The sequence below is a fragment of the Rhineura floridana genome, chromosome 2 (genome assembly GCF_030035675.1).
Source record: "Rhineura floridana isolate rRhiFlo1 chromosome 2, rRhiFlo1.hap2, whole genome shotgun sequence".
Classification (NCBI taxonomy): Eukaryota; Metazoa; Chordata; class Lepidosauria; order Squamata; family Rhineuridae; genus Rhineura; species Rhineura floridana.
Genome location: NC_084481.1, coordinates 78,805,566 through 78,831,740, shown reverse-complemented (window position 1 = coordinate 78,831,740; position 26,175 = coordinate 78,805,566). Strand labels below are relative to the sequence as shown.

Here is a 26,175-nt window from a genome sequence, read left to right as displayed (position 1 = left end):
CAGTTCTACAAGCATTTGGCCTTTACAAAGTATTTTGGTCTAGATTGGTTGGTCTTTAGGTTGCTGATGAATGGCTGGTCCTACCTTTTGCAAAATAATTATTAAATTCTGTAATTCTAATGTTTAAGGAGTATTTTTATCACTACATCTCAATTGTAACATTAGCAGCCTAGGTGCATTGCTGATGATATTTTTCAGTAATAAATATAACCAATGAAAATTAAACTATATGTTGCATTTAAGACAAAAGAGAAAAATAAATGTGTTGTTTGGGGTGGCTGACCTGTTTCAGACCAAGGACCACACTAAGCAATGGTCACCTTCAGGGGAACAATTGTCAAAATGGACATGCCCAAAGTGTAAAAATAGGTGTGAGTGAAGTGCAAAAGTGGGCATTACCATTTTAAGGCAGGGCCTTTGGGGGCCTGGTCACAAAAATCTTTTCATATCACATTATCATGGCAGGAGACCTGTGGAACTGGTCAGTAACAACTATTATTATTTTTAAATTAACAAATTTTAGGGAGCTCTGAATGGCCATGAGAACCTTTGGCATTAGTTTCACAGTGGAGTACCTATAGGAGCAGTCAGTTTAAAAACATTAACTGCGGGGGGCACAAGAAACCTTTTGGCATCAAGGTATCACAGATGAGATCTACAGGAACAGTCAAAAATTGTAAACTTTTTAAAAAAGTTACAAATGGTGGATGGCAAAAGCATCTTGGGGGACTATAAATAGCCTGCAGGTTAGTCACCCCTGTTAACACATCGTTCAAACTGACCAATCAAATATAGCCATTTGCAAAATTCAAAAACCAGTGCATGGTCAAAAATGAAAAACTGCACTAAAGTGCTACAAAGACTAAAAAACCAAACCCTTTGAAGGTGATATATGATATATTTAATAATAAAGTTGGTTTAACACATTGTCGCTTTATTTGTTTCAGGCTAAGTCTTCAAAACTTGATAATGGATAGATCCCAGCAACCCACAAGGAAACAATGGCTCTTAGAAGTGTGGGAGGTTCTTATCATGAAAAAAATGACATTTCAAATGGAACTGGCTAGACAGTCTTCCAGAAAATAGCCATTTTTTGAAAATGTGGCATCCATTCATAACATATTTGGAGAGTCTTACTTAACTTTGTTGAAGTATGTGTATATATACCTATATTGATGACCAATGAATGATTTCAGTGAGATCTGATGTGTAATTTAGTTTTGTTAAATGACAGGGGGCTGTTTGCTTTTTTTGAACCTGGAGTTATGTGTTCCACATCATACATTATATATTGTACTGCTTTCTTGAAAATCTCAAAGAGAATGAGAAATATACACATAAGCTGAGATACAGATTTTTAGACAGCTCCTGCATTCAGTTTTGAAAGATAATGGCACTCTTTGACTCTCTCAAAGTATAATCTCTTCAAATTGAGAAGACTGAGCAATTTCCAAACCATATACCATATATTTACACAAGCACTCTCAGCAGACCTCCCAACTTGTGAAACTTTAGTAATAATTAAACTACCTGATATTTCTTCTAATCACTTAGACATGATTTGAAGAAGTATAGAATTTACTTATATCCAACTAAGTGACAGGCAGAATAGACTCAATGAAATTAATGGACCTAAATTAGTAATGTCAGTGGGTTTACTTTGAGTAGGACAAACACTGGATGTAACCCTTTATCTTTTAGAAGTATTCCATCATATACAGTCACAGGCCAAAAAACCTACCTTGTACAATGCCCCAAATGTACATTACAAAACAAATAAACAAAAGTACTGTCTCACATTTTCACATTCAGGGGAGGAAATGTTTTAATAAATAGCCAGGCAAAAGTGTTTGTTCAATACTGGCAAACTAGTTCTGCATACAGATTTTAATACAAGTCCTAGACTGAATGAACCGTACTGAAAACTAATGGTTTTCAGTACAGACTGCAACCCTGTACAAAGTTGCACATCTGCCAGTCCCACTGAAATCCAAGAAACCTGTTTGTGGATAACTCTGTGCAAAACCGCAGCCAACATTTGTATAGAAAAGAAACTCTCCCAACTATTCTGAAAAGAAAGCAAGACTTTCCCCAAATATTTATTGGTAGTTCAACATCTGTCTGGCCTGCAAAAAGCAACTGGTAGCTAAGAGTAAAATCCAAGAAGACTATATAGGTATAGAAGGGAACCCTCCTTCAATCTATTAACAATAATGCCCCTAGAAAATACAAGCTACAAAAAAAGATAATTAGTAGAAAGTACATTGTACCCTTAAATGTCTACAGGGTTTTTTTTAAGATACTTATGAAAAACATGGCAGAATATCATCCAACACAAATTGACCCAAATCTTCTAGACAGGATGCAGAACAAGAAGACCTCACAAAAATGATCTCAACCTGAATTATAGTTTGCATTCACATATTTTACCTTGAAAATGGAAGACAAAATGTCACATTATACAGAATGTTCAAATCTTCATTTATAAGTGTCACAACTGGAGAACTTTGATTATCTCTCATGCCCTATAGTCCACAAGCACTTCTTCCAATATATACGGTTTTATGTGGAGCGTAACTAGACTAAAGAGGCAACAGGCCATGGATTCAATAATGGTAGGCAGCAGACAGTCACAGATCTGGCAATACTACATTCAGATATTGAGAGGATGGCATTTCAGTCCGGGTCTGCATGATTCAGAGCTTTCCAAAGCCTTTTTTTAAGGAAGGCAGATGTCTTTGGACTAAGATTTAACAACTACTTAAGAGAGCCATTTTCAATATAACTCTATATGGGAACACTTTTCAAATTATTCCCATATAGGCAATAAATATAGAAAACCCCATGTTGGAATTGTTCATTCACACAGATTTTTAGAGGCAATATGTGAACAGATACCCAGAAATTACTGCTGACAAACATTCTTAAGGATGACCAATTCCAATGCAGGATCTTCACTCATATGCCTCCACTGCAATCATTCCAGATGAACTCCTAGGGAGACAAGCACAATACCAGAAGAAGCCCTAAGTATGCATGATGTACCCTGGTTCAACAATTTTTAAACCTTAGAGATAGGTGCATCTCTGATTCCACTAAGCTATCAAAGGGCACCCCAGGTTCTGTCTTCCTATTCATGCTGAGCTTGTCCATTAACAGTAAATACCCTCTTGTGGCCCACTTAGGCAAGCTATCCTTGTAGCAAGATAGTTACCTTAAGTTATCTTAACAGATAACTATTTACAAATAAAGGAGTCCTAATTGTAAAATTCTTATTGCACAAGAGTATGAGTGAGGCTAGCTTATATACCTAAACAGCAGAGGTGGAAAGTGCCCCAATTTGTATATTTGGACCTATAGTGGTTGTGAGGGAAGGAAGGTTTAGAATTTCTTAGGGTCTGGGAACTGATGCACTTAAGGTTCTGTCAGCCTTCTGCAGTCGGATCATACGTTTACTCAAAAGCAAGTTCCACTGAGAGTAATGGGATTTACTCCCATGTAAGTGCACACAGGACTGCAGCCTTAATCTATGTTTCTGACAGTCTGTCTCTAAGGAGACTGGAGTCCCCTGCAGAACAGGAAAAAGAAGCTAGATATCTCTGTTCTGCATATCTGTTTACAGGCTCTTCAGATTCCGGACATGTGAGTCTCTATAGGATTTACTCTTTTGAAAGAGGAGGGGAGAAAGCCCTGCAGGAGATTTATCTACCCTTCTGTATCAAAATACAGTGTTCAGAACAGAATTGCTTGTGGATGGATCTGGTATGTTAGGTGGTTGGAAGATGCCTGTTCATAAGGATCTGTCAATCCCTTTGTCTCTTATGCTTGTCCGGCTGTCTTCAGGAATCTAAAGTCCACCTTACTAAACAAGAAGCAACTAGAGTTGGGGCTGGCCACTTCTGGATCAGGCTGTCAATCACAGGGTCAGGTAGTTCAACGGGCTTACTATACAGGTCACTCTTTGCAGTCATGATTGTCCCCGTGTCAAATATTTGAAGGGTAACCTGTGTGCCTCTTTTCTTTTCCCTTAGCCCCCCCCCCGAACCCGCTATCTCCCAAGGTTATTAAACTGCAGAGGGGAGAGGAAGAAATCGCTGTGGGCCAAAGGTTTAGGAATGTGCATTTCTGGAGATCAGTCATCCCTGCAAGTCCCTTTGTCTGCCAGGCTCTCTTTCCTTTTTCAAGGAGGCCACTTTTGCAACAGCAGAAGAAAGCTGGGGTTGGAAGCCTCCTGGATATGATCTGCCTGCCCGCCCCCATAAGTCCCTTCCTTTGTCTATATCTTGTCTTCTTTGGCTTCGGCTTTTTCGACCTGCAAAGGCTCAGAGGAAGAAGAGGCTCAACAAGGCTGAGAGCCTCAGCGAGGCCTGCTGGCTTCGCTGAGCTGCTGCCCGAACCCGAGATCCCAGCTGCCGCCTCTCGAGCAGTTGAAGGCCCGTGAAAGCGGGGTTGGAAAGAAGGAAGGAAGGGGGAAGAACCCGGATTCTTTCCTCTCTCCGCAGCCCTTTTTTGCCTCACGCTCTTCACACACCCCAGGCCCAAAGCGTCTCCCTCCCGCCGCCCCCTCGTAGTCGTCGTCGTCGTCCTCCTCCTCTCGCAATGCCACAGAGCTCAAGCGACGAGGCCCCACCGGAGGCAGAAGGGCGAGCAAATGAGTTGAGGCCCGCCTCCCGCGCTCCGTCCCTCCGCTGGTGGATTCTTACCGGCGGCCCAAGGCTGGGAAGAGTAGGGCGGCGGCGGCGGCGGCGCGGTGACGACGATGGGAGATAAAGTGGCGGGGAGAAAGAGGTGATGGGGGCTCAGAGCCCCCAGGCCGCGACTCTGGCTCCTGCCCCGGGCACCATGATGGCGGCGGCAGCAACAGCAGCGATGGCTCCTTCCTGCAAGCTGCTGCTGGTACTGCGGCGGCGGCGGCGGGCGGGTGGCAGGCCGGTCGGTCGGGGAAGCGCAGCCTCAGCCTCCTCCTGGCGGTGACAGCGGCGGGCCGAGCCAGAGAGCGCCGCCGCGGTGCAGCTTGGGAAATCGCCGGCAGGATCCGAACCCGCCACCAGAACCAGAACTGCTTCTCTCTCTTCCTCCCCTGAGGGAAACGTTGGTGAAGAAACAGGAGGAATAACAGCGAGGCAAAAGAGCAGGAGACGAAAGGGGAGATTTCGGAGAGAAGCAGGGCCCCTGGGCGAGACAGGGGCGATAAGAGTTAAGGTCTCAGCTCCAGAACCTATTTGTGAGCGCTGGGGACTTTGACGTAAGATGTTACGGAGTGCGTCTGAGCATGTCAAGAGCGTGTTTCCCCCTTATCTATCACTGAGTAAACAACAGCAGCAACCATCAAGAACTGCCCTAGATGGAAGGATGCGGTATCTAGGCAGGCTTGACTCCTGATTAGAAATTCAGCACTGGAGATCAAAGATGGGGGGCGGACAGCTGAAGAGAATGACAAGGGAACAGTTACCTAAGGAGTTCACATGAGAGGGAAAGAAGGTACACTGAACAGATGCATTTACAAGAACAAAGGTAAACAGTCTTAGGTAGTTCTTCATGAGGTTTTTCAAGAAGGAGAAAAGAGCAGCCTGATGACAGACAGGCATTCTGGTAATGGGCCATACACAGGTATGGATCTATTTGCATATGCCATTTATGTGTGTGTACTGCTGCCTTTAAGTCGATTCTGACTTATGGCGACCCTATGAATAGTGTTTTCATGAGGCTGAGAGGCAGTGACTGGCCCAAGGTCACCCAGTGAGCTTCATGGCTATGTGGGGATTCGAACCCTGGTCTCCCAGGTTGTAGTCCAATACCTTAACACTAAACCACATTGACTCTCTTCCATTTGTACTTACCTTCAAAAAAAAAAACATTCCCAATATGGCTCACATAATAACAAGACAACAGTAAATCTGCAGTCAAAATATAATACAGTAAGGCAAACAAAAAGTACACCAGCATAATATATACAAGGGCTAGCCAAAAATAATTTATAAACAGGTTTGCAAACTAAAAATTTCTTCAAAGAAAAGACTGTTTGTTTATTTGTTTATTTATTAGATTTATTAGTCTCCCATCTGGTTGGTTGTCCAGCCACTCTGGGCGACGTACAGAATAAGAACATACAAATACATTAAAACATTAAAATCTCAAACAGTAGTAATAAAACCTAACCCAACCCAAAAGCCTGTCTGAAGAGCCAGGTCTTCAAGGCCTGGCGGAAGCTCATCATAGTGGGGGCATGGTGGAGATCGTTTGGGAGGGAATTCCACAGAGTGGGAGCCACAATTGAAAAAGCCCTCTCCCTAGTCCTCACCAGTCTAGCTGTTTTAACTGATGGGATAGAGAGAAGGCCTTTTGAGGCTGATCTTGTTGCGCGGCATCCCTGATGAAGCTGGAGGCGCTCTTTCAGATAGACTGGGCTGAGACCATGTAGGGTTTTAAAGGTCAAAACCAACACCTTGAATTGGGCCCAGAAAACAACTGGCAACCAGTGTAACTCCTTCAGCACTGGAGTGATGTGATCTCGCCAGCGGCTCTCTTTGATCAGGCGAGCCACCACATTCTGTACCAGTTGCAGCTTCCGGACCGTTTTCAAGGGTAACCCCACATAGAGTGCATTACAGTAGTCCAGACGAGAGGAGACAAGGGCAAGTACCACCGATGGGAGCAGATGGTTTGGAAGGTAGGGACGCAGCCTCTGTATCAGATGGAGTTGATACAGCACCACCTGGCTCACAGCCGAAACCCGAGCCTCCATGGACAGCTGGGAGTTGAGAATGACCCCCAGGCTGCGGACCTGGTCTTTCAGGGGTAATTGTACCCCATTGAGCACCAGGTCAACATCCCCCAACCTTCCCTTGTCTCCCACAAACAGTACCTCGGTTTTGTCAGGGTTCAGCCTCAGCTTATTCCTTCCCATCCAGCCACTCACTGACTCCAGGCACTTGGATAGGGTTTCTACAGCCAACCTCGGTGAGGACTTGAATGCGAGATAGAGCTGCATGTCATCAGCATACTGGTGACACTGCAGCCCAAATCTTCTGATGATAGCCCCCAGCGGCTTTATGTAGATGTTGAACAGCATCGGGGAGAGGATAGAGCCCTGTGGCACCCCACAAGTGGGAGGCCAAGGATCCAAAACCTCATCCCCCAATGCCACTCTCTGGTACCTACCAGAGATGAAGGAATGGAACCACTGCAATACAGTGCCCCTTATACCTAACCTCTCCAGACGGTCCAGAAGGAGACTGTGGTCAACGGTATCAAAAGCCGCTGAGAGATCAAGGAGAACAAGGAAGGTGCAGTCGCCCCTACCCAGCGCCCTCCTCATATCATCCACCAAGGCGACCAAGGCCGTTTCAGTCCCATGTCCAGGCCTGAAGCCTGATTGAAATGGATCCAGATAATCCGCTTCCTCCAAGTGCACTTGCAACTGCTGCGCCACCCTGGTTTAAAACAAGAAAGACAGGGTGGCAGATTTCTCCAGAGATATCCGTAGCTTCAGAACCATGCTTGAAAAGGCCCAGTCCCAGGTACCCACAAATCTGATGTTTATTATATTTATTATCATTATTGTTATTATTAATAGAATTTGTATCCTGCCCTTCCTCCAAAACAAGCTCAAACAACAAAAAGTTAAAACACTATAAGTTAAAATCAAAGAACATATTTAAAACAATTAAATATCATCTAAAACATTTTAAAACATTTAGAATATTGAAAAGCAATCACTTACTTGCACAATTATTCATTTCACCATTGTCATGGCCAGTATCTCTCAGCCATCAAATGCCTGGGTAAACAGGAATGTTTTTAAATTTCTCCTGAAAATCAATAATGAGGAAGGCAGGCAAATCTCACCAGGGTGGACATTCCACAATTGGGGAAACACCACCGAGAACGACCTTTCATGGGTTGCTGCCAACCAAGTAGCAACCAGAGGCGGTGCCACCCACAAGTCCTCCCCTGACCATCATAGAGCCCATAGGGTTGATATTGGCAGTGTTATTCCTTTAGGTAGTTGGGTCCCAAGCCATTTCGGCTCAGTAGTTGGGCTCAGTGCAGAGCTTTGAGAACTGGTGACACAATATTCCCTTGGGCTGTCCCAGCTACCAATCTAGCAGGTGCATTCTGCACTAGCTGCAACCTCCAGACCATTTTCGAGGGCAGTCCCACACAGAGCGCATTACAGTGGTCCAAGTGGGAGGTCACTAGGACATGGATAACTGAAGCTAGGCAATCCCTGTCCAGGAACGGCTTGGCAAACCAGCCTAAGTTGAGTTGGGCATAAGCACTCCTAGCCACAGAAGCCACTTGAGACTCCACTGACATGTTGGAATCCACTGACATGTTGGAGTACTCCTACACTACAAACTTGTTTCTTGAGGAGGAGTGCAACCCCTCCCAGGACAGGTTATACACCTCATTCCAAGAACCACCACCCACCCACAGCACCTCCATCTTCTCAGGATCCTACATGAGTTTATTAGCTCCCCTCCAGCCCTTCACCTCTTCCAGACACCAGTCCAACACCTTCATAACCTTTCCTGATTCAGATGGAATGGAGAGATAGAGCTGTGTGTGTCATCAGTATGCATACTGATGACACCGTGCTCCAAATCCCCGGATGACACCTCCCAACAGTTTCATAAAGATATTAAATAGCACAGGAGATAGAATGGACCCTTGAGGAACCCCACAGCTCAAAAACTACAGGGCCAAGTAACAATCTTCTAGAACTACTTTCTGGGGACAATTCTGCAGACAGGTGCAAAACCACTGTAATACAGTGCCTCTGACTCCCAACCCTCTGAGTCATTCCAGAAGGACACCGTGATCAATGGTGTCAACAGCCAGTGAGAGATCGAGAACCAACTAACAATAGGCCAGAGAGCAAAGCCTCAGATGCTCAGGTAGGTTCATATCAATGTAGCAGTGAGTGCCTTGTGAGTTAGTTGGCAGTTGTCCTTTTTTGGAAGAATTCAGAAGAGTTGCAGTGAGCCCATGACCACACTGATCATGCTGTTAGAATCAGCTATCCTTCCAAAGTTTGGAACTACAACTCTTATCAGCTCCAGCCAGTCTGGCTGTTGTTCCTGGACAATGGAGTTGTAGTCTAAAACATCTGGCCGATACCAGGCTGAAGAAGGCTGCTGTACAAAGTATAGATCTGCAATCTATACTCGTAGCATTTTTGCAAGTAAAAATACAACAGCCCACCTGTGCACATATACATCTGGGTCACCAGGTGGGTTGAGAGGTGACTCTGGCAGGCAATTTGCCCAGAATTTAGTGGCTAACAAGAAGACACTTAGGCTGCAATCCTATATACACATAGAAATTACTTCTGAGTAGACAGACATGCATAGGATTGCACTTCACATATAAGGGTACTCCCAGACTATTAGCTCCTAGAGCTACCGAAATGTTCTTACGCTGCCAGCTATATGCAGAACTGCAACTGACTTTTCGGATTTCAAGAAAAATAGTGCTTTTTGTATATTCAAATCCACGCTAGTGAGTGTGATGTAGCTTTATGAGTGGGAAAGGAACAATGTCTTTTTTTCAATCATTAAAAAAATTAATACCAAAGCACTTTTTAAATTTTAGTGCTATTGGACACTTGTCCATGTATGTGAAAAAACAGATGGAAAATACTTTTTTAAAAATTAAAAAGCTCTGGACTAAGGGAGTGTGATACAGATTGTGCTTTAAAAAAACAATTTCTAAATTTGAGCTAAGATACTTTATCATTCATGAACTTTTGCATAAATATTTAATTATTAAAAATAGGCAAAAAATACAAATTAAAAGTTTGATTTCCAAATGGCCCCAACCAGAAGGTAATAGTTAAGGTGTGCCAAAGTATTATACAGCCACAAGCGTGGCTGTATACTATAGTCAACATGGATTTTTTGCATTCCGCAATGTTAAATTGAAAATACCCCCATGACATTCTGATGCTTCCCATAAGCTCATTTCAAAACAAAACCTTACAAAACTTATAGTCTTGAACTCAGAAATGTTTGCTTAACAACCCTCTAAATTTTCATGGTGATCCACAAAACAGTCAGAGAGAATTGAGAGTTCAAAGTGTAAAGAGAGAGAAAGATAAAACCAGACCCCTTTTGGACTTTTTTCTGTTGGAGTTCTCATAATCTGTTGAATTTAATTAAAAATCAGCCATGTTCACAGAGTACCTGTAATCCTATTACTGACCTTGCCCCATACTCTGACCTTCATCTTCTGCAGTTTAAAAGTTTAAAACATGCCTGGCTGATTTTTAATTAATTTAAGAATTTTAGCATTGAATTGAGAGATAATGTTGGACATGCTCAGTAAGAACCAACTGTCAGTGTTCTAAAAGCCGGACTCACAGCTGTTTGGCTTGCCTAATCAGGAGGCCACACCCACACCAGACCTTTATTTCACTTTAGACAGTCATGGCTTCTCCCAAAGAATCCTGGGAAGTGTAGTTTGTGAAGGGTGCTGAGAGGAGACTCCTATTTCCCTGACAGGAGTTCCAGTGGCCAGAGTGGTTTAACAGTCAGCCGCTCTGACTGAATCTCTGTGAGTGGAACAGGGCCTCTCCTAACAACTCTCAGCAATGCTTCCAAGCTACACAGGAAGTGGATTGGACTGTGAAAGACCAACCCAAATTGTGTTTGCATTTTGACAAATGTATAGGGCAGTACAATATCTCAGAGAGGAGGTCAGGTCTCCTGCTCCCCTGGTGCATTCACTATAGGTGCCCAATTTCCCTGCTTTTTAAAGTTTGATAGAAAGATCTTGGGCTATAGGTACTTTCTTCAGCCGCAAGGTTTTTTGCCAATTAGTAAATAGATATGGATGTAGTGTGATGTAGTGGTTACAGGAGGGGTGGGGAACCTGTGGGCCCTCCTGATGTTGCTGAGCTACAACTGCCATCAGCCCTAGCAAGCATGGCCAAAGGTCAGGGATGATGGGAGTTGTACTTTAGCAACATCTGGGTGGCCCACAAGTTCCCCACACCTGGGTTTGAGTGTTGGACTGGAATCTGAGAGACCAGGGCTCAAAAGCCCAACTCAGCAATGAAGCTCGCTGTGTGACCTTGGGCCCATCATAGTCTCTCAGCCTAACCGACTCACAGGGTTGATGTGAGGATAAACTAATAGAATCATAGAATAGTAGAGTTGGAAGGGGTCTATAAGGCCATCAAGTCCAACCCCCTGCTCAATGCAGGATTCCAAATCAAAGCATTCCCGACAGATGGCTGTCCAGCTGCCTCTTGAATGTCTCCAGTGTCAGAGAGCCAACTACCTCTCTAGGTAATTGGTTTCATTGTCGTATGGCTCTAACAGTTAGGAAGTTTTTCCTGATGTCCAGTCGAAATCTGGCTTCCTGCAACTTGAGCCCATTATTCCGTGTCCTGCACTCTGGGACGATCGAGAAGAGATCCCGGCCCTCCTCTATGTGACAACCTTAAATGGGGAGGTAGAGAACCATGTACACCATCTTGAGCTCTTTGGAGGAAAGGTGCAATATAAATGTATAAATAAATATTATCACTAACATATCAATATCTCTATACATGCCCCTTAAAGATGGAAAGTAACACTAAGGATATTGCACTGCTGTTCAGTTCTTTCCCAAATAGTCTACTTTTCTGGATAAAGACTGATGAAACACAGGATCAGAGCTTGGAAAAGTTACTTTTTTGAACTACAACTCCTATCAGCCCAGTCCAGTGGCCATGCTGGCTGGGGCTGATGGGAGTTGTAGTTCAAAAAAGTAACTTTTCCAAGCTCTGCACAGGATGCTAATAATTTGATGAGGATGTCGTGAAGACGCCCTGTAAAATGTGAGTGGCCAAACTCATATGGATATTCCATAGGAAAGGCCTAGTCTGAATGCACTTATAGACTCCATTTTATACTTCCTACACCCCCAAACAGTAGGAAGTCTCAGGGCAGCCTTTTATTTGTCCACCGTACTTCTGAGGAAAGCGTACTGGAGACAAAGAGAAAAGACACATGAATACGGTAAGATAATTTTCTTTAAATATTCCACTTTTTACAGGTGCTGCCTCTTTGCTGACAAGTAATGCTGTTATGCTTCCAGCTTCTTTCCCTTGTTATATCTTTTAAAAAGGAATTTAGAGGCCTCGGAGCCAAACTGGAGATAAAGGGAAAAATGTTTAAACATAAAGATGTTTAAACCTCTACCTGTCCTAATCACAGTGGGTGCATGGGTAATAAGCTAGGGGCAGAGGGACGGAAAGCGTTAGCATCTCCCAGCCAGTGCACCCTTTCTTCTGTTAAAAGCAGACTTTCATTTTCTGTATGATTGGAGAGATTGTGTTTAAGCACATAGGCCTGCCACCATCATGACTAGTTTTGTCTCCAACAAGGAAGTGAATTAAAGGCCTCCAGCATAACAAAAGTCACTCCTTTTTCCAAGGCTGCATCATCTGGAATCTTTTCTCACATTTGTTTGGCAGCCTATAGTTAGTTAAACTGCAGGAAAATGATGGTGATGGCACTGGCACAAATGTGAACAGGTCTGTGATGTTTATTTCTGATACTTCCATAGCTCACTCTCTGATCTTCAACAGCATACTACTCTTTATGTTGAAATTATCATATCTCTAGACTTTGTATATAGCTGGATGATTAATGGGTAGTGATGGCCAGTTGATGTTCCTGGAGCCTGCAAGCCAAGCCTCTGTGTCTTCCCAGCTCCAGACAACACTAGCCAAGGTTAGTCCTTGGCCTATTGTTCTCTTCCACCTAGGGTGATGTGGCTTCAAGTCAGGTGAGTGAGAGACTGCCCTCTCCTTCTGGAAGCATCACTAGCTAGGTGTTTCTGTGATAACAGGGCCAACTCTTTAGTTATGTAAAATGGATACAACAGTCTTGGCTAGGGCCATTTACTTAACAAAGAGACTGGTTTGACCACTTGGGTGGGGTTGAAGAGGGTGTTGTATTGTTTTACTGTTTTATCTATACCAGCCTTTCCCAACCAGTGTGCCTCCAGATGTTGTTGGACCACAACTCCCATCTTTCCTGACCATTGGCAATGCTGGCTGAGGCTGATGGGAGTTGTGGTCCAACAACATCTGGAGGCACACTGGTTGGGAAAGACTGATCTATACTATCTTAAAGTGAGTTTTGAATTACTCCAATTGTATATTTAAATGGTTTTATTATTGCACATAGTTTAATTGTATTTTGATGTAGATTTTTTGTTTACTTGTAATTGTATGTACTTTTATATTTGGAAGCCGCTTTGAGTTCCAGTCCTTGGAAAAAGAGCAGGATAATAATAATAATAATAATAATAATAATAATAATAATAATAATAATAATAATAATAATAATAATAATAATAATAATAAAATAACAAGCCTGGAGGGAATCCGAAGATGGCTGCCAAACCAACCCCGCAATCTTATAACAATATCATAGCAAACAGATGCCAGTAATGTCCAAATGTTGGGAAGATCTTCTAATGTTGGATGGATCCAAAGGAAAGAAAGGAATCAGATACACTAGTTCGCACCTTACTTGCATGGCTATGATAGTGTCTAAGAGCCTTCACATTTTGCTACAGTGACTATTCTTAAGTCAAGGAGGAAAAAATATTTGAGCTACTCAAAGCATAATGCATTTGATTACACCTGTTTATTTTAAATATTTGCTTATTAGTTAAATTTGTATCTTGCCTCTGAGATGCTCAAGGTGGATAACAATAAAATACAAAATATCTAACCATAAATAGGAAAGTAAAACATCAATAAAACATTAGTAAAGCCAATAAAACAACAGCCAGTGGTCCACTTGCAATATTTACAGTCAGTTTATGAAGCTAAAGCCTTGTCTGAATAAAAACTTTTTTGCCTGCCATTGAAATGTCATCAGAGAATGGGCCTTTCATGGCAAGGAGTTCCAGAGCCTGGGAACACCACAGCCATGGTGCTTTGAGTTTCCATCAACTGTTCTTCAAATGTCAGCAGTATGATGAATTGTGCTAACACACCATACTTTTAAAGCAAATTTCCTGCCACAGAATCCTGGGAAATATAGTTTACCTATCACAGAGTTACAGTTTCCAGCACCCTTAACCTGCACTTCCCAAAATTCTTGGGAGAGGAGGGAAATGTGCTTAAATGTATGGTATGCATGCAGCTGAAGCAGTTGTCCAAAGAAGATGTAACTGAGGCATGTGTCACCTTGGACAGATCTGACATCTTCCAGGAATGGGCATAGTAGTCATTGCTGGGCCAGCACACACCACCATCCAAAATCAGTTATACAGGTTCAGGGTGAAATATAAGAGTAAATTCAAATTATGAACCTAAGCACCTCTGTCTTGTCCACATTGAACTCCACTTTATTTGCAATCATCCTACACGTCAGGCATGGATTTAGAATCTGAACACTTTCCTTGAAATTAGATGGAAAGGAGTGATAGAGTAAGGAGTCATCAGCATATTGGTGACACCAAACCCTTAAAAACTGGACAACTTCACCCAGCGGTTTCATGTAGATGTTAAATGGGGAACAAGATGAAACCTTGAGGAATACCATAGAATAGCCAAAGCATTGACAGGAGTTGCCACAGCACCACCTTCTGGAACCATTCCTCCAAGAGGGACCAGAACCACCATAAAACAGTTCCTCCAAAGTCTCATCGCAGCCAGACAATCTAGCATCATACCATGTTGATGATATCAAAAGCTACAGAGTGGTCCAGTAGAATCAGCAGAGACACACTCCCTCTGTCTAATTCCTGGCAGGGATAATCTGCCGAGGCAACCAAAACGGCCTCCATCCAATAACCTTTTCACTTTAGGATTAAGCCAGGATTCTAAGCAGCTTATCAAAGATCATGCAATGTTATTGTGGTACAAATCAGTCTCTTGTATGTTATAATAACCTTTTAAACAATGTTTTAAACATTAACATTCCAAGTATATATATACATTATGTGTATATGCATCCCTAGGTTTGTATTCGATGCAGTGCTAAGGCGAATGTTCCGGCAGCACAAGGATTTCTCTTTGCACAACAGAACGTTCTCCCACACACATGCCCCCTAAATCTGTTCTGAAGTTTCTCCCAACCCTCTGGAGCAGATTTGGGGATGGCACAGGGGAAGATGGAGGCATAGGCCCATTGCACTAGCACTAATCCTTGTGCTAGCACAATTATTTAGTTGAATACTGCCCACACACTTGATTCTATAGTCACAATCACCAATAAGTAGAACCACTTATACACACCATATTTAGGAATCTTGCATTTGCATCCTAAAACTGCAATCCTATGTGCTAATGAGTTATTTTGGAGTAAATCCCATTCAGTTCAGTGATACTTATAAGAAAACTATAGGATCAGGCTGAAAGACATCAAAATACTCGTGTTATATCCCTAAGGCAATTTCAATAAACATATATTTAAAAAATAGGCAAGTTAGTTTTGGGCAGGGGGAGTGGTGGCAAGTTTCTCTCAAGCAGTGTTTTGTTTTCCTTGCTGAAACCCAAGACTATATTATTTAGTTGAATCAGACTTAACAGTATTGTTATGAGATTGGGGGGTTGAGATAGATGATTTCTATGAGTCCCCTTCCAGCCTCTGATTTGGAACCCTATACCTGGAAGTGGGCTCTGCAGCAGAGAAACCTGTTCAACTGGTCAGACTAGTTTCCTTTGTTAATTAAATAGAGTACCCAAGTGAGCTAATAGGTCTGTCAAGTGACCAGGCAGATCACTTGGCTATTCAGGTGAATAGATTTTGGGCCAGAGTGATCCTGTTGTTATCAGAACTCTTTTCAGGAGAGAGGCCATTCCCCCCACCCCCATCCTGCAGCCAAAGCAAGTCTTGTGTTTTTAGTCTAGTCTGCAGAAGCTGGGGACTAGGGAAACACACAGAGAGGCCTGCTCTTTGCACTATGTCTTTGGTGTGCCTCCCTACAAGCCTAATGGAAAAGCAAGATCTGTTGTTGTTGCTGTTGTTAATTATATTGATTTATATCCCGCCCTTCCTCCCAGCAGATGCCCAGGGTGGCAAACAAAAGCACTAAAAACATTAAAACATCATAAAAACAAACTTTAAAACACATTAAAACAAAACTTCAAAAATGTTACTTACAAAAAAGCTATGAAAACATCTTCTAAGATTAAAAACATTGTTTAAAAAAGTTTAAGAACATATTAAAAAGCAATTCCAACACAGATGCAGACTGGGATAGGTCTCAACTTAAAAGGCTTGCTGAAAGAGGAAAGTCCAATAGGCGCCAAAAAGATAACAGAGATGGCGCCTGTCTAATATTTAAGGGGAGGGAATTCCACAGGGTAGGTGCCGCCACACTAAAGGTCCATTTCCTTTGTTGTGCGGAATGGATGTCCTGATAAGATGGTATCTGCAGAACACCCTCACCTGCAGAGCGCAGTGATCGACTGGGTATATAAGGGGTAAGATGGTCTTTCAGGTATCTTGGTCCCAAACTGTATAGGGCTTTGTACACCAAAACTAGAGCCTCGAACTTGGCCCAGATCTATTGGACTGTTAATGCTGTGAACTCCTCCATCTTAAGCTCAGGTTGTGAATGTGTGTAAATAAACCATATCTCAAAAAGACACCCCATTCTCTGCTGACCTTCTTCCCAAGGAAACCAAACCTTGGGTGAGCACAGGAGCCCCTGGAAGTCTCACTCTGCTCGGAGATTGGGGTGGCACGCAAGAGTGTATATACAACTGAGAAACTAAAAATGTAGTCAGAGCAGAAAACAGACAGCAGATTGTGTTTCCCTCCTTGCTTTTTACTATTCAGTTGAAGCATATGAAATTGTAATTATCATATCTACAGAGTACAGTAGCAAATCGTGCCCAATGGTAACTTTTTTTAAAAAAATATCTGTAATAAGATGCATAAAGCATACAAGAAAATGGAAATATACAAAAAGTTAAATTAAATTGTGATATATGAATGCAAAAAACCCCTACAGAATGCAAAAAAACCCACATTTGAGGCCTCATAACTTTAAACATGAATCTCCAATATGTATCTTCAAAAGGCAACATTGTTTCATGAAAAAGTGTCAAAAGCTGGCTATTTTATTCATGCACCCATTGGCTTGGATCCAGAGTTTATTTCCACCACCAGGAGTATCCCCTGAGCAGAGTTCCACTCAAGCAACATTCCAACCAGTGGAAGGCTCTTTTGTTTTGCTGATTTCCCCTTCTTGTTACAGCCCTACCTCCCACACTGATCTGGAGGGATGAGAAGGGGTGAATCAGTGGAAACCTCCTGCTCCCTTCTACCTGCAGAATCTTTCTGCTGGATCAAATGCCTCCCGTAAATTAGCCTTTCTATTTGTGGAAGGCTAAGTGTGGATCCAACCCAGCTGCCCATTTCTCCTTTTTATCTTTTGCTATGACAAATCTAACAGTCATAATGTAGTTTCAACAACTGGAATTCAAATAATTATCTTATAAGAAGAGCCCTGCTGGCCCATGTAGTCCAGCATTCTATTCCCACAGCAACCAAGCAGATGCCTATGAGAAGCCCATAAGTAGGCCTTGAGGACAATAGCACTCTCTTGCTGCTGTTCCCCAGCCACTTATGTTCTGAGTCATATTGCTTCTGGTATTTACTTTTTTACTTATTTTATTAAAGAAATTATAAGCCACACTTTCATAAAAGTACATCAAGGCAGTTTACAACATACAAAAACATTATAAAAATATTGGCGATAATATATAATCATTGTGACTAGGAGCTATTAATAGTTTATCCTCCATAAATTTGTCTAATCTTTTTAAGCCAAGCTGGTGATCCTAACTACATCTTGTGATAGCCAGTTCCACCTACCCAGTACTTTAGGTGGTGTTGTGTCTATAAAAGTAGATACCGAGCTGGGATTATAACCCAGGTGACCTACTAGGATTGCCTGTACAATAGTACATCTCCTCTCTTCACCATAGTGGCTTGTGTTGTGTTTGTGTGGCTAGCATTACTACAAATGCATTGCAAGGTGTTACATAACATAGACAGTTCTGGTTTAAATCTTATCTTCAAATTGCTGTGCTAAAGAAACTATAGCACAGCTTTAGAAAATACAATATTATTCTCAAAGGTGGTTGTATTTTCATGCTTCTAGTTCAAGCTGCGTTAGAAGAAGCCATCTACACTACACACAGAGAGAGAGAGAGTTCTTTTCTCATTCATGTTTTATGGGTGCCCCAAAAATGAGAAAGTGGTATTGCAGGTTGAACATGTGCCTAATTTAAGATGGTCGCTAAAACAGATCCTTCTCCACTATTGAGGCGAACATCTCAGCAAATAATTATAGAGCCTTGAAACAAAAGCTGGTGTCTGTGAGATTTTATTTTATTTGTTAAATTTATAGCCCACCCTTCTGCCCAGGGTGGCAGATTAAAATAGCACATAAGGGGAATATATAACTCTCGTTAAAGACAGAACTTAAGAATTAATCATAGGGAAATTTCCCTCCTTTTGATAAAAAATGTGTATCAGTTGGAAAGGCTTTTAATTCTCCAAAACAATCTTCTAGTAAATGATTTGAACAACTACTTTTTCCTCAGGTTATCATCCCCTGACTAATATCTTTGTCTTGTTTTTCAGATTTGAAGTAAGACAATATGGCTTCCTCTGTAGTAACAACTTCATCTAAAATGCAGAAAACCTTTGATGTGAACTTATATGCCTTGGGCCAGAAGTCACAGAAAACAAATAATACAAGTGTTACAAAAATTATACAGGTTGCTGAAAGAAAATCAACACACTACAAAGATATTTGCAAATTTAACAGAAATTGCTATGCATCATACATCAGTGAGCACAACCTCAAGTGGTGGGAACAACAAACAGTTTCAGCTAAAGAGGATGCACATCTACAATAAATTCCTTCAGTGGAAGAGATTGAAAACCGACATAGTTCAAACGTCAAAAATGTAACTATGCTACACTAGCAGCAAATGTGACATGAAGCATTGCATGTGATGCCAAAGAGATACAGGAAAAAAGTACAATCAGTCTACAGAGGATGTGAAAAGTCAATGGCTGAAAGATGACTTAGAACAAACTGTGATAAGATGTTTTCACTCTTATTTCCATGCATCATACAGCTGAAGATATATTTAGTTGATGTCATAATACATGTGTTACTACCTTTCATTTATATGCCACCATTCTTTATTGTGGGATGTTTATTTATTGTTGTGCTGCTTGTTGTATACTGGCTAACATGAGTCATTGTCACAAACTGCATGCACAATACACCTGAAAATGCTTCAAGGGAATGGTACACTTCCCACCTTGTACTTTTGTCTGCAATGTACCTGACATACATTGCCTCCAGTTTTTCCCAAGGTGGCACATCGCTAACACAACAACAAAGACAATTTAAGTTCCTCTTTAAGTATATTTGAACATGTCAAATCTGTGAGGGGAGGAAAGTTTTTAAGTACTATTGGGCATTGTCTTGAAAACAGACCACATGGTAAATCTGCAATACCTTTCCACTTTTATGGAAACTCATAAAACATAATACAATATATAATTTTTTGCATGTGGCTTCTACTTCTTGAAGTAATATATAGTCCTCCTTTGAAAGCTCACAGTGAGTTATGTGCTACTCATGCCAGTGTGGTGTAATGGTTAGAATGCTAGACTGGGACCTGGGAGACCAGGATTCAAATCCCCACTCAACCAGACAGCTCATTGGGTGACTTTGGGCCACTCACTGTTAGTCAGCCTAACCTACCTCACAAGGCTGTTGTGATGATAAAATTGGGAGGAGGAGAACCATGTTTGTATGCCCACCTTGAGCTGCTTGGAGGAAAGGTGGGATATAAATGTAATAATTTTTACAAAATTCAAACATAGATAAACCTTCATTTTAACCACGCTATAACATACAGTCTAGACAGAGCTGTGTTAGAACACTAGAAATAAGATCAGCAAGATTATGTATCATTCTTTGAAGAGCAAACTCTGTGCTGTATCATAAACGGCTTTTGAAATTACCCTTAATTTTTTTTAAAAAAATTGCCATATGTAAAGAAGGGATGTAGAAGTAGTTGTGGCTCGTGGATCTATCAGAAGCGGCCACGAAACTTTCAGCCTTGATTCTCCTTCCAATCCCACCTGTTAACACACCGGATACCTAGAATCCATTTTATTTTTGTCTGCCAACAATAGAATTCCATAATAGTTGGCAGTTCCAGAGTTCAGATAAAAGGCCACAGCTGCTCAACAAGCCAGATCCTACAATGGGGCAATAGAAAGAAGCTGTATGTAGAAAGGAGGAAAAGGAAAATGGTCTCTGGCAGATATAGATGAGTTGCTTCCAGCAGAGTCTTGGGATCTTTATTTGAAAATGGAGAGTTTACAGTGACGCTTCTACCTAGGGTTGTCAGGTCTCCACGTTTTTGCCCGGAGACTCCGGTTGTTGGGAGTCCTCTCTGTGTTTCCAGGTGAGTCACCTTAATCTCCGGCCTCTTAGCTTCTCTCATGGATGACAGAGGTCTCCAAGTGGGTACTGTAGCTCCACCTACAGCCCAGAGACAGGAAATGCTTCAGCAAATACTGTTGCTCCTCCCCCCTCTTGCTGAGGCTCAATTCGTTTCCTGTCTCAGCTCAGAGGACATCCTATTCGTGAGATTTCTCCTCTACTGTTATTTCTGTCAGTTGTTTGTTTCAGTTCTTGCCTTAGTCATTTATAGTGTTGCTTGTCTTGTTCTTCTCTTACATTTCTCTCGTTACTTAAGGGGGGGAAATGTTAAGGTCATATTATACCATGGAGAAGTCTGTAAAGAGAAAGCATTTTAAAAAGTCAGGCCGTGGCTCAGCGGTAGCTGGGACCAGTGCCCACTCGGCAAAGCTTTCTGCTGTTTCTCAACGCAAAGGCTATTTAGCTTCTGATGATCCCGCCAAAGAGACCCCCCTCCCACTATGTTGCAGCCAACTGTCAGTGCCCTCGTGAGTCATAAGAACATAAGAACATAAGAAGAGCCTGCTGGATCAGGCCAGTGGCCCATCTAGTCCAGCATCCTGTTCTCACAGTGGCCAACCAGGTGCCTGGGGGAAGCCCGCAAGCAGGACCCGAGTGCAAGAACACTCTCCCCTCCTGAGGCTTCCGGCAACTGGTTTTCAGAAGCATGTTGCCTCTGACTAGGGTGGCAGAGCACAGCCATCCGCGGAGGTGGCATTATTGCTAGAGTGGGTGAGTGCAACTGGACTGAGGCGAATGGTGGCGGCCAGCATCTCAGTAGCGCCGGCCATTTTAGATCAATTGACGCCGGCAACACCCACCATGTTGCATGACACAGAACCTTTCCCGCCTGTTAGTTCTGGACACAGGAGTGGTAGCTGTCGCTGAGGTGTCCCTAAATAGGGGAATGGAAGCCCCTGCCCTAACTGGACATAGGGAAGCGGTAGCTCCCTCCCATTCTGTGGTAAATTTGACCTCGATAAATGCTGATCGGGGAGCGGTAGCCCCTGCCATTGTACACACCAGTGAAGTGAGGTTGACAGGCAATGGGGCGGTAGCCCTTGCCCTTGAAGTACAAAAATCAATACTCTTGTCCCAAAGGGGAGCAGTGGCCCCCACTACTAGGGCTTTGGGGGTGGGTAGTCGAGCTCACTCCCCAGATCCTCCTCCATGTCATGCCAGCTTGATCCCTTAATTATTTTCCTGGGTCACTTGTAGCAAACAGTTAAACTTTTTGTATATTTTCCCATCTCGGTGACCTGGTGATTTTACAGCCCAGCTGTATCAGCTTGCAGCAATTTGGCACCTCTCTATCAGTAAGAGGGGCCTGGTTCCGCAAAGGCCGTAAAACTCCTTCGGCTTATTATGAGAAACCAAGAGGAACGGCGCCAGGTGCTGTGGGAACATCATTTCATCATTCCTTTGATGAAAATGTTAATTAGGTGATTGTCTTCGGCTGAGGCAGGAATTTTCTCCATAAGAGGAGGCCTCGGACTCTGGGCTGTGTTCCACTTGTGGGCACCACCTTGCTTATGGTGATGCTCTGCGGTGGCTCCATTATCCAACCTGACTGGCAGACCCTGAGGGGAAGAACGCTAACTTCAGAAAGATCTGAAGCTTTGTAAGTATAGCTGAGGCAGTTAGCTTTGTTATTTTTATTTTGTGCCCAGAACCTTTTGTAGACTGTTTTGTTATATACCTTGCCCCTTTGGGTGTATGGTCCTAGGATTTGATTTGCTGCTCAAAAATCATTTGTATGTACCTTTTTATCTTTTGTACCCTTTTATCCCTTTTCTTATTTTTTTTTCTTTTAATAAACTTTACTTATTTTAAAGCAACGTGTGTTTATTCCAGAGAAGGGGCTCAGTTCCTAATTTCAGTCCTGGCTACTTGACCAAACTACCGTGTACTAGAGGAACGTTTTCACCTAAGACTTCTGAAGGGGCCAGGAGGGTATCTAGCCTCTGGTCCTGAGAGGCTCAGGTGTTCAGTGGGCTCTGGGGGTCCCTTCACCCCAGAGTAGTTAACCAATAGAAGGGTGGTGGCAGTACTACCGTGCAGGGTTGGTGTAAGCATACACAACCTTAGCATACCAGGATTACTAGGATCAATTGCCCGAGGCTGGGGATTGATTCCTGGGACAGTAAAAGTAGGAGGAGTGGAACTCCCTGCTTTCACTACAGTTTGGTTCCAAGCTTGGATCACGAGGTGGAACCCTTATCATCTGAGAAGGTGGTGGTGATGCAATCAATCCCTGGTGGATTGGTGCAACTGCAGCCTTCTGCATCCCCCAATTTGCTCTCCTAACAGCCATAATTACAAGCCCCGCTGTCTGGGCTTTTTATGCCTGAGGTAATTCAGCAGCTCATGAATGCCATGATAGGTGATTTGGCAGCTGAGCTAACAAGGGGAAGCCTCAAAACGTCCCCTTTCCCCGGGCCAGAATTATAGGCACCTCAACCCCTCCTTGTCAAAGAGGCTTGCAGGAAGACAGTACCAACAAGTTCTATCTGTTAGAAGCAGATGTTATGGAACAACTTCACACTCCAGCAGTAGACGGTCCTATTTCTGCTCTGCTTTCATACACCTTACTTCTCTGGGATGGGGATACACAGCTGAAGGACCCTAATGAACACAGGTCAGACTTAGCTCTTAAAAGGTCTCATGATGCTAATGCACTGGTGATTCCAGCATCTGTTTCAGCCTCTGTATTTGCCAGAGCAACCCTTTTGTGGGTGGAGGACCTACTAGACAGTGCAAATCAAGACCCGGTTAGGGTTTGCAAGACTTTGCTGAAGGTCTCGAGATCCTTGATGTTTATCGCGGATGTTACTATGGCCTCCACATAGTTTTCATGTAGGGCCATAGTGGCAGCGGTAGTTGCCTGCAGACACCTCTGGCTTTCACACTGGGATGCTGATGCCTCTTCTTGGGCTAATCTAGCTTCAGTCCCTTTCTCTGGGTCAAAGCTGTTTGGAGATGCAGCACTGCAGGATGTTTTGGTAGAGTCAAAAGACAAAAGGAAGACTATGCCTTCACAAAGAAGGAATGATAGGCATTTGTACAGGTGCACTCCCATCTCCCAGTCTCCTCACACTTTTTGTGCCTTCAGATCCACTGGGAGAGGACGTGATTTTAGAAATTCCCATCCCTCATGTAACAGATCATGATTTCCACAACCCCCATTCTCCCACAGTTTTCCCAGTCAGGGGTGCCAAGGGCGGCAGAATCAGCAACGTTTTTGACTCAGTTCCACTGCCACTGGTGGGAGGAAGGTTAAGCAAATTTTTCCATCGATGGCAAGCCACCACTCAGGACAAATGGGTACTGCAAGTTGTCCAACATGGGTACAAAATAGAGTTGTTGGAGTACCCACCAGCCACGTTCTTTCCTTCTCTGGTCCCCACTTCCACCAAAAACTTCACAGCAGTGTCAAACAAGATGCATCACTTGCTGGACATCTCTGCAACAGAGGAAGTGCCTTTTGAGGAGTGTTTCTCAGGGCTATACTTATTGGTGGGGAAGAAGGACAGATCCTGGCACGTGGTACTCGACCTAAAATTTCTGAATCAATTTGTGATACCACGCAAGTTCAGAATGGAGACCCTATCGTTGATAAGGGAGGCCCTTCAGCCCCACGACTAAGTCGCTTCCATAGACCTCAAGGAAGCCTATCTACATGTGCCGATATTTCCTGCACATCATCAACTACTTCAATTTCATTACAATGGCCTCCACTATCAGTTCAAGTCACTGTCCTTTAGGCTGCCATCAGCCCCCAGGGTGTTTACCAAGATCATGATGACGGTAGTGGCCAACCTCAGGCTGCAAGGTCAACATGTCTATCCTTATCTGGACGACCTCCTTATTCACTCTAAATTGCTTTGTCAAGCTCAGGAGGACGTCCAGATTGTATTGGCTCACCTAAAGGATCATGGGTTTCTAGTGAACAACCACAAGAGCAACTCAATCCATCACAGAGGACACAACACCTCAGGGCAGCATTGGATATGATCAAGCAGTTCATTTACTTGTCCAGCGAGAGGATTCAAAAAATTGCAAACCTGGCTGCTGCAATATCCCCCAGTCATTCAGCAGACGTCATGGGCCTCGCCAAACTCCTAGGCATGATGGCATCAGTGATAGGCATCGTACCTTGGGCACATGTACATTCCTGCCCACTACAGTGGCTCCTCCTTTGATTCCAGGACAACACTGCATACTGCAAACACTGATGGGTTCTCCTGCCAGGACAGGTGAAGGAATCGTTGCAATGGTGGGCAAATCCACAGTATTTACAGGGAGGTGTTCCCTTACAGGATCCCCCTTGATCAGTTATCACCACAGATGCGAGTCTCAAAGGTTGGGGAGCACACTGCCAGGGTTACTATGTCCAGGGTACATGGACGACCACAGAATCACACGAGAGAGTCAATTGGCTGGAACTGTGGGCGGCGCATCTGACACTCCACCACTTGTCCACCCTTCTGCAATATCTGGATGTGCTGATACGTACTGACAACACGACAGTCCGTGCTCATTTAAACAAGCAGGGAGGCATGCGCTCATTGATGTTACATGTGGAAGCAGTGGCAATGCTGTCATGGGCGGAACAACATACAACATCTCTCGTAGCAAAGTATATTCAAGGCAATTTAAACGTAACAGTGGACTGGTTAAGTCACCAACAGTGTTTTCAGGGGAATGGGCGCTCAACAAGGAAGTGTTTCACATCCTACAGGCAAGCTTTGGCAAGTGTAAGGTGGATCTCTTCGCATCAGAGACAAACCATCAGTTACGCCATTTCTTCTCTTGTTTCCAGAGTCGCGAAGCTGAGCAAGTGGATGCCCTTGCAGCTCCCTGGCCAAAGGGACTCCTCTATGCATTCCCCCCCGACTCCTCTGTTATCCAGAGTCCTAAAAAAGATACAGTCAGAAAAGGCCCAAGTGGTGCTGGTAGCCCCATATTGGCCCAGACATCCCTGGTTCTCAGACATCATTCAGTTGGCCAGGTCTCCACCATTTCATCTTCCGGTGAGTCAGGATCTTCTCCACCAAGGCCCTCTGCTTCATCTGGACCCCCAGTGGCTCCGGCTGGCCGCATGGAAATTGAGCGCACTTGATTGCTAACTTCAGGAGTGTCTTTGGCAGTAGTAGACACCATCTTAGCAGCTAGAAGACCTTCTACACTTCGTAGTTACCAGGGCACATGGAAGGCATTCTCGCTATGGTGTGCTAGATGAGAAATGGATCCAGAAACACCTGAGGTACCTGACATACTGCTTTTCCTGCAGGAAGGTCTGCAGATGGGCCTGTGCCCTGCCACATTGAAGAGGCAAACGTCGGCATTGTCCTCTGTACTGCGTATACAGGGTTCCATCTCCCTGGCTTCGCATCCTCTAATTAAGCATTTCCTTCAGGGCACCACACTAATCAGTCCATCGGTTCATCACCATTTCCCTATATGGAGTCTACACTCCATCCTTTCTGCTGTACAGAAGGCTCCATTTGAGCTACTAGGATCCATATTGTTGAAATTGCTTTCATTCAAGATGGACTTTCTAGTAGCCATCACAACAGCCCACAAACTGTCTGAACTGCAGGCCTTGTCAGTTGACAAACAGCTTTGTACCTTTCACAAGAACGGTCGTGTTACGTATTAGAGCTGATTTTATTCCTAAAGTGAACACTG

At 43.4% G+C, this 26,175-nt stretch overlaps 1 protein-coding gene and 1 long non-coding RNA gene across 8 annotated transcripts in view; one reads left to right on the top strand and one right to left on the bottom strand.

Annotated features, from left to right (window-relative positions):
• ZNF148 (zinc finger protein 148) overlaps positions 1 to 5,262 on the bottom strand; it is a 33,377-nt gene extending 28,115 nt beyond the window's left edge. For 2 of the 7 annotated variants that reach the window (XM_061609030.1, XM_061609033.1), the window contains exons 1-2: positions 4,704 to 5,262; positions 2,899 to 2,994 (exon numbers count right to left, since the gene is read on the bottom strand). Coding sequence is in view for 2 of the 7 variants with exons in the window: in XM_061609029.1 (XP_061465013.1) it covers positions 2,431 to 2,522 (92 nt within the window). In the remaining 5 variants the exon portion in view is untranslated. The other 5 variants (XM_061609029.1, XM_061609028.1, XM_061609031.1 and 2 more) reach the window with 4 other exon arrangements.
• On the top strand, positions 4,493 to 22,259 carry LOC133376602 (uncharacterized). Its single transcript, XR_009760533.1, has 3 exons — positions 4,493 to 5,514; positions 11,922 to 12,008; positions 18,615 to 22,259. It is a non-coding gene; the product is annotated as an uncharacterized LOC133376602 (long non-coding RNA).
• The last annotated feature ends 3,916 nt before the right edge of the window (positions 22,260 to 26,175 follow it).